Source organism: Pseudorasbora parva, chromosome 19 (genome assembly GCF_024679245.1).
Source record: "Pseudorasbora parva isolate DD20220531a chromosome 19, ASM2467924v1, whole genome shotgun sequence".
Taxonomy (NCBI): domain Eukaryota; kingdom Metazoa; phylum Chordata; class Actinopteri; order Cypriniformes; family Gobionidae; genus Pseudorasbora; species Pseudorasbora parva.
In genome coordinates this window covers 39,701,666-39,710,582 of record NC_090190.1, presented here as the reverse complement: position 1 = coordinate 39,710,582, position 8,917 = coordinate 39,701,666, and the positions used below count along the sequence as shown (strand labels likewise).

Genomic DNA, 8,917 nt, shown 5'->3' with positions numbered 1-8,917 from the left:
AAATAAATAAAAACTAGATTAAAATCTATAAAGGATGGCCATATAAAAAGAAAGCAGAGCGCATTAACAGTGAGTAAATGGCGACCCCTAGAGGCGGCTGTGGAGAACTGATATTTCACTAAATCAAAAACATAACAGGCTCTATCTAATGGGGGAAATATTAACCTCTTGGATGCCACTGTCCAGGTACAGTATATTTGAGTGAATTTCACCATACATGTCACAGTTTTAAGTCTGGATGTCCTGTAAAGAGCACATTCAGGGCTTAGACCATTTTAAGGTTTCACCAGGACAACTTCTCCTTGGACTTTAAAAATGACTGAATAATCAAAGTTAGCATTCTTATGGAAATATCATAATATGTTGTAATTATGATTTAAATCTGACTTTTTTATTGTTATAAAACATCTCAGGGAAATGTTATGGTGTTTCTCAAAATATGAATTTTTGTTACAGGACAGGTTATTGATTTCATAAATGTCAACTGTAGAAGACAACAGGACTTAAATCATGTTTATCAGGCATTTTAGGAGACACAACTGAAGTCAAAGGAATAACATATCAATGTTCCTATAAAAATATGATTATGAAAATGACTCCCATTATTACATGTTGCTCCAAGAACACATTAATATGCAAATTAGATCCAGTGTATAGATCCATCGCACTGAATGGAAAAACACATGTATGGCAATTTTACACACATGTTGCATAAAGTAAAATGGTATATCAGTTAATTCTGTCATATCTTTAATAGTTGAGAATCAAAGAAAGTTTAGTTTAAAAAATAAATAAATCCTGAAATCTGAAAAATTATTGGTGAGTGGGACAAAAAACAAAAAAACAAAAAAAAAACTGGTGAGTCTTTTTGCCTAAAGCATACATGTCATTAAACAATTAAACAGTTGTCCCGGTGTTCACATAAGGTGATAGCATAACATATGAGTGTACAATATCATTTTTTGAAACAAAAATTCATTTGTTTCTTAAGCTCTAAACAGTGGCATGAAAAAAATCAAGCATTGTTTTCCTGGGTCTTCAGAGGTTAGCATTAGGCCTACCGTATTATTCTCGTGAAAAGCGTTTCCTGAATAAACATAGCATCTAATGCTTCATATAATAATTTTCTCTGTTGCTTAGACTTTAAATGGAAGGATCAGGTGCATGTGGCCTAATAATAATCTCTCGGTGGTTAAACGAGTTAGGAAAGATCTTATCTTTTGCTATGACTGATGTGTGTGTGTGTCTGTGTGTGTGTGTTGACAAAACAATACAGAAAATGAATAATGTAAGCACTTATAGCTAAATAAAAACCAGACTGACGAGAATGAAGAAGACGATACACATTTACACGCGTTGTTTCTGTCATTTCAACACTTTTTTTTACGCAGGTGAACTAATGCACCTGTCCGTCATGTGGGAGCACGTGACTGTGACGTCACCGCGAACGCACAACTTTCATTTCTTTCAAGCGTTTTTACGGGAATGAAATGAAAACTCCTGCGTGCTGAACATGGGATGCTGTTATTCCTTTCCCAGTGGAGGCGATGAGGTAGGAGAAAGCTTTTATTGCTGGGCCTTTTTGATTTTATAGGTGGATTAAAAAATGTTTAAATATGAAATATTAATCTCAGAACAAGACAGTCATATCAGGTGACAGTCATGCTTGACCAACGCCTGCTTCATTTTCAATGTTTTCTAAGATATGGAAAATACATACTTTTGACTATGTTATCTGTTTCAGTAGGTCAGTGTAGTAGATTTGTCTAGCTTTTTTAGACTGTTCACGCCCCAGTAGTTCAGGACACAGGCCTTTACTGTAAAACTGGGTCATCTGTGAGCTTGTCGAAAGAGAAAAGTAAATATTAAGCAAGAATATGATTATAGTTAGCGAAAAGTATGTGAAATAACAAACGAGTCCTTTATGAAAAATACGTTTTCGTACTTTATGTCATTAGAAATACAAAAAAAGCTGTAGCCTAATATTGTGAAATATTATTAAAATATAAAATCAACTGTTTTTATTTATTCCTGTGATCAAAGCTGAATTTATCATCATTACTCCAGTCTTCAGTGTCACATGATCCTTCACTAATCATTCTCAGATGAGGATTTACTGCTCAAGAAAAATTATTATTATTACTAAAATTATTACTGTTGAAACAGTTGTGTACATTTTTTAGGTTTCTTTGATTAATAGAAAGTTCATAAGAACAGCATTTATCTGAAATAAAAAGCTTTTGTAACATTGTACCATTTATATGTTTGGGTCAGTAAGTTTTTTTTGGGGGGGGCATCAAGAAATTAATACATTAAATTGATCAAGACATTTATAATGTTGCTAAAGCGTTATATTATGTATGGTTCAAATGGTTCAGAAACACTATATTTATTGTATTTATAGGCTATATATTTACGCTATTATTTTATCTTAGGGTGGAAAGACTTAAAGTATAAAAAATTAAACCAGGAACAAAGTTTAAAGTCTTTTTGTGTTTAAGATTTACAAAAATGATAGAATACAACATGAATCTATTTTCCAAACCTTACCTTGAATCATTATGCCACACTTATAGTAAGTGATTATATTGGGATTCGCCTGGTAGGAGCCGCTGCGGAGGAGCACAGTCCCTGCGTGACTCGCCATAGACACAAACCAGAGAGAAGTAGCTCGGGCTGCAATGTTCTTCAGCAAGACACGTGCAGTTCTGTTTGTCACCCGCTTTGGGGGTGCGGTAGCCTAGAAATCTAGACGCACCTTAGCGGCAGCAAATCTAATCTGCCCGTGAGTGTCGTCTAGCAACTCTCAATACCCTTCTGAGCTGTATTCCCCTCACTCTTGCTGGACCAATCACATCGTGTATAGAGTCGGTGGGCGGGGCCATAATGACGACGGCCGAGTTGCGTTTGCGTGCTTCTAGTAAACACAGAAACTGGCGAACGGCGGCGGTCTTTCGAATCAGCTTTGACCGCGACTCTGGAAGACTTGGAGTTAAGCTTTTCTCTGAGAAAAGAACAAAGAGCGGCACTGAAGTCATTCTTGAAAAGGGAAGATGTGTTCGGAGTTTAGCCGACCGGATACGGCGAATGTTTAATCTATCAAAAAAATAATAAGCGTGAATTAAAATTTTAAAAACACGCACAAAACTGAAAAATCTATGCAAAGCTAACCAGAATCACAAACAATGCGGTCACAGAAATAAAAAATAATAAGCATGAGTCAAATATTTACACAAATTTATATAAAAAAATTATGTTTAAATAAAATTATATTGTTTAAAACTGAACCATGAATTCAAAATGATCTGAATCGCACACGTTTTATGCTCTTATTTTCATTAATTCGTATGCCTGTGCTCTTTTTTCCTTTGCTTTTGTTTCCACATTCTGCGCTTGCGTTTCCAAATGTTGCAGTTGGAGTTTCATGTAAATTAGGGGCGGGTCTTAGCATCACCATTGGTCCACTTGTTCTAGATTGACAGCTCATCCTGTAGTCAGTCGAAGCATCCTCTAGAGAAGTCTGTTTGTTCATTTACATGTCTTAATGCCATCAGAGAAGTATTTCTCTTCTTTAAGCTATGTCTGTGTCTAATGTCACTCTTCCATCACTTCCAGAGACAACCTTTGCTCCAGTCAAACGGTAAAGCACAAACTGAATCTGCGAGACCGTCACGTCCAGCAGCTAAAGGTCAGTTTTATGGCCTCCATTATCTAAAGAAATTAAGGACACTGTGGTTTAATTCCTGTGGTTTAACAATCAAAAGGACATATTAAAAAAATCACCTGCAGGTCTTAAAATGAGGTAAATACTACCTCAGATGAACGACAACACGATACATTACACTGTCATTATTTAATAAAAACTGGGCCAACACAGAGAAGCCATGTGTGAAAAACTAAGTACACCACCTCATGATTTAATTGCTTGTAGAACAACAATAAGCTGAAGTCAAATTTCTGGATGACTTTGTCAGTGTCTCACATCGTTCTGGAGAATTTTGGCCCAACTGCAGCACCTTGATGTTGTCTTTTTCTGCCGGTCTGTTGCTGGACCCAGTCTCGGCCAAGCTTTAGCCGTCAGACAGATGGCCTCACGTTTGGCTCTAGGAAACTTTGGTATGGTTCATGGACTCAAAGACTGGCCCAGGTAACGGCAAAACAAGTCAAAAACCATACAGTTGGTATGAGGTGTTTGTGCCGATATGTGTTTAGTTTCCTGTGCATTATGGCCAGACATCTCTACTTTGGTCTCGTCTGTCTAAAGGACATGTTTCCAGAAGTCTTGAGGTTTGTTCAGATGTAACTCTGCAAAACTAAGCTATCCTGCCATCCATGTTCTTTTTAGAGAGAGGAGGCTTCCTCCTGGCTACTTCCACCCTTCCTCCTGGCTACTTCCACCCTTCCAAACATGCCTTATACTTGTCCCGTCTTTTCTAATTATACTGAACATGTTACCCGAGGCCAGTCTGAGGTGTAGCTCTCGGGTGTTTTGCAGTTTCTCTGAGCATTACACAGTTTGGCCTTGGGGTGAATTTGCTGGGATGTCCACTCCTGGGAAGATTGGCACCTACTTCCTTTGGTGTCCGTTCTGAATGTCTTCCACTTGTGAATAATCTTCCTCACTGTAGAATGATGGACTTTATATTGTTTAGGAATGGCCGTGTAACCCTTCACAGATTGATGGTAGCAACACTTTCTTCTCTAAGATCATCGCCGATGTCTTTGCTCCAGGGCATTGTGTTAACACACACCTGAATGCTCCAGACCAGCAAACTGCCAGAACTTCAGCTAGAGGTGATCCCACCGGCTGGTGGTCAGTTAATCAATTTGTCATTTGATTAGCTGCGCCTGACCGTTACTAACCCTCTTCATTCCTGTCGAGCAGTGAGAGTGAGTTTAGTTTGTTCATCTGCGGTTGTAGCCTATTTTAAAAAAATGTTAAGACCTGCTAAAAAACATGATTTTTTAATTCTGTCCTTTTATGTAAAAGCATAGAATTCAATAGGGTGTCTTTTCTTTTTCACATGATCTATCTATCTATCTATCTATCTATCTATCTATCTATCTATCTATCTATCTATCTATCTATCTATCTATCTATCTATCTATCTATCTATCTATCTATCTATCTATCTATCTATCTATCTATCTATCTATCTATCTATCTATCTATATATCTATCGTTCTATCTATCTATCTATCTATCTATCTATCTATCTATCTATCTATCTATCTATCTATCTATCTATCTATCTATCTATCTATCTATCTATCTATCTATCTATCTATCTATCGTTCTATCTATCGTTCTATCTATCTATCGTTCTATCTATCTATCTATCTATCTATCTATCTATCTATCTATCTATCTATCTATCTATCTATCTATCTATCTATCTATCGTTCTATCTATCGTTCTATCTATCTATCTATCTATCTATCTATCTATCTATCTATCTATCTATCTATCTATCTATCTATCTATCTATCTATCTATCTATCGTTCTATCTATCTATCTATCTATCGTTCTATCTATCTATCTATCTATCTATCTATCTATCTATCTATCTATCTATCTATCTATCTATCTATCTATCTATCTATCTATCTATCTATCTATCTATCGTTCTATCTATCTATCTATCTATCTATCTATCTATCTATCTATCTATCTATCTATCTATCTATCTATCTATCTATCTATCTATCGTTCTATCTATCTATCTATCTATCTATCTATCTATCTATCTATCTATCTATCTATCTATCTATCTATCGTTCTATCTATCTATCTATCTATCGTTCTTTCTATCTATCTATCTATCTATCTATCTATCTATCTATCTATCTATCTATCTATCTATCTATCTATCTATCTATCTATCTATCTATCTATCTATCTATCGTTCTATCTATCTATCTATCTATCTATCTATCTATCTATCTATCTATCTATCTATCTATCTATCTATCTATCTATCTATCTATCTATCTATCTATCTATCTATCTATCTATCTATCTATCTGTCTGTCTGTCTGTCTGTCTGTCTGTCTGTCTGTCTGTCTGTCTGTCTGTCTGTCTGTCTGTCTGTCTGTCTGTCTGTAATATATTTATCTCTCTTCTAGCTGGTGAAGTTCAGAAGACCGGCAGGTTTTCTGCCCGACGTGTTGGAGTGAGTGACCTCGATGAGCGTTTCAGTGACGTTGCCGAAACGTTCAACAAGCAGCAGGAACACTATGAGACTATGAAGAACATGCTTCAGACGGTTGCAAATCGCTACAAATGCCCATCTAACGACAGTCTGTCTCAATGCCTGAAGAAAATCAAGGAGGCACATGGTAAGACCCTCACACGTCCTGCAGGGGGCGCAGCCTGCACACCTCAGCGCATGATGGGAGAATTCATGCCGGAGCAGTCCGTACTTCACTAAATCAATTATTATCGAGTACCCTCTTAATTTGTGCCTCACTCTCTCTCCATTAGGGAACTGGTACATCAGTCTGGAGGTTAAAGGATACGACTTCATTCTGATGGTGAGGTCAGAGGCTGAAATCCCCAACGACCTGAAGATGACGCAAGAGAACATCACAGAGATGAGCAAAGCGACCAAAGCCATCATATCGGTGGCCACTAAACTCCAGGAAATGATCGATTGGCTCCTGAAGGAGGAGGACTCATTGACCAAACAGGTGGAAGCCGCTGAATCCAGACACCAAGAGCGGAAAAGGCTGGTGGACAACCTAAAGGAAAACCTCAGAGAGGCTCGAAGAGCGAAAGAAATGAGTCCAACGTACAGGAAGGAGGCTGGAAATCTTCTCAATGAGGCTGCTGTGCTGTCCGGGATCACACCCTGAAATATATGAAGGATTTTACTTTTTTTGTTCTTGTCTATAACACAATATTATAGTACATAAAACATGACCAGAATAATACAGAGCATTAGTGCACTCGGCTGATGAAGGACTATAATATCTGTTTTGTCATTATTTAAAGATCTAAAAATATAAATAGACATAATAGGACAAAAATTTATTTGAGCATCTTCAGAAAACTAGAAAATAGTTTTACTTTGGAAAATGCATAAAGAAAGGACACAAATACAGAAGAGAAGCCGTGTGTTATTTTATATCCTCTTGTGTATTTCCTGATGTTTTTTTTTAAGAGCACTTCCATAATTGATGAGAATCAGTCCTCGGCTGTTTGTGCTGTGAAAATGAATATGAGTGTATAGGATTATTGATCTAGGGTGGAGGAAAAACACTCACAAAAACACACACACAAGATTTGTAAGAAAACACTGTAACATATTTATCCATATTTTAGATTTGGAAGATATATTTTGTTATTGAATCATTCACTTGTATGAATATGTTAGAATGATTTTGCCTGTTAAATAAACACCCATTAACTTTTTTCTAGTTATTGTCTGAATGCATTTTTCTTGCTGCAAAGAATATAACTAACATTTATATATGATATGTTGACGATTATCTTGTGCAGTTTTAAATCTTATATTAGACTGTTGTTATTTTTATCAGTGACAGTTAATATTTTTAGTAGAATTAATTAAAAATCGTTTTTTCCCCCCTTCATTTTAAAGTTTTAGTAGTTTTGACAATTATATTCAGGTTTTTCATATTTTCCATATAATTTGTAATAATTTATTTGTTATTTTGGATATATATATATATATATATATATATATATATATATATATATATATATATATATATATATATATATATATATATATATATATATATATATATATATTTCAACCATCCATTCTCCAGTCACTTTTTTCATCCACAGGGTAGTGTGTATTTTATTTTAGTGAACATTTATTTCAAGAAATAGTTTCTAGAAAAAAGTTTTAGTTAATAATAACCCTGAATGGTACTACATGTAATATTCAGCTTATTGATTTGAATGGACTAATTCAAAATACCATGGTACATGAACATGGGTGAACGCAGGTTGATTGGGACACTTTTTCCAGTCATCTCAATGGTAAAAAGTGCCCCAACTAACCTGAATTCCCCCTATATTTCACGTATAAGTACTATAGTCTTAATATAGGGCCTATCTGATACCATTCCCTGCACAACAGACCACTGTAGGATTTTTTAAGGCCAGCAACTCTATTCTTGATAATCCTATAACAATTGGAGAGATATAGGCTACTTATATAATGTTGTGTAGGACCAAAATCATGCAGAGTGAATTAAACATCACACAAAAAAACCACCAACCAAGCATATTGTGAAAGTAACATGGAAGTCCAGAATATGTGCATGAATATAGCAATCATTCTCAAAGTACCACTGTTTGTAGGACTGCAAAGCAAATTTTCCTTAGGGTTTTCATTGTGATTCGACTTATTTGTATGCATTTTATTATTTTCAAATATTTAAAATTAAACGTATGTACTTATATAATCTAAATTAGGACACAAAGCATGTCTAAACCATCATGAATTACGCATGGCACATTACTGAATACATTTAACAGTAGTTACAACAAACACAAGCTGTGTCCCAAAGTGAAGGGTGCGCACTTCCAAGGCCATGCACTTCGAAGGCCAGACCAGGCCACGCCTTCAAAGTGCACGAAGTGCACGAAGGGCGAACCGAGGGACAGGGTTGCCAGGTCTGAATAATAAAACCCCTACAATTGTTATTCAAAAGTAATGGAATCACAGCCAGAATGGGCCAAAATATCCCAAAATGCGGGGCGCGGGCAGTAGAAATATTGCTTAAGTAAAGACAACTTAACCTGTGGACTATAGGCTACAAACACCCCAAAGCAACAGTAGCCTAAATGCAACCCCATTCCAGACTTGGCAACAATGAACCAAAGCGCCGTTAATGGACTAGCAGGTTCTGACAACTGACAGCGGACGTTCGTGAGGAGAT

At 36.1% G+C, this 8,917-nt stretch overlaps 1 protein-coding gene across 1 annotated transcript; it reads left to right on the top strand.

Moving 5' to 3' along the window:
* The first annotated feature begins 1,399 nt into the window (after positions 1-1,399).
* si:ch73-345f18.3 (uncharacterized) lies at positions 1,400-7,415 on the top strand. The gene is made up of 4 exons (XM_067425781.1): positions 1,400-1,552; positions 3,616-3,688; positions 6,128-6,340; positions 6,486-7,415. The coding sequence occupies exons 1-4, from the start codon at positions 1,514-1,516 to the stop codon at positions 6,854-6,856; spliced, it is 696 nt and encodes a 231-aa protein (XP_067281882.1). The 5' UTR covers positions 1,400-1,513; the 3' UTR covers positions 6,857-7,415.
* The last annotated feature ends 1,502 nt before the right edge of the window (positions 7,416-8,917 follow it).

Bases quoted from the DNA above. Each gene is read 5' to 3' on its own strand.
- si:ch73-345f18.3 (XM_067425781.1), top strand. From the start codon at position 1,514: ATGGGATGCTGTTATTCCTTTCCCAGTGGAGGCGATGAG. The intron at 1,553-3,615 runs GTAGGAGAAAGC...CATCACTTCCAG, and splicing joins TTCCCAGTGGAGGCGATGAG to AGACAACCTTTGCTCCAGTC. The intron at 6,341-6,485 runs GTAAGACCCTCA...TCTCTCCATTAG, and splicing joins GAAAATCAAGGAGGCACATG to GGAACTGGTACATCAGTCTG.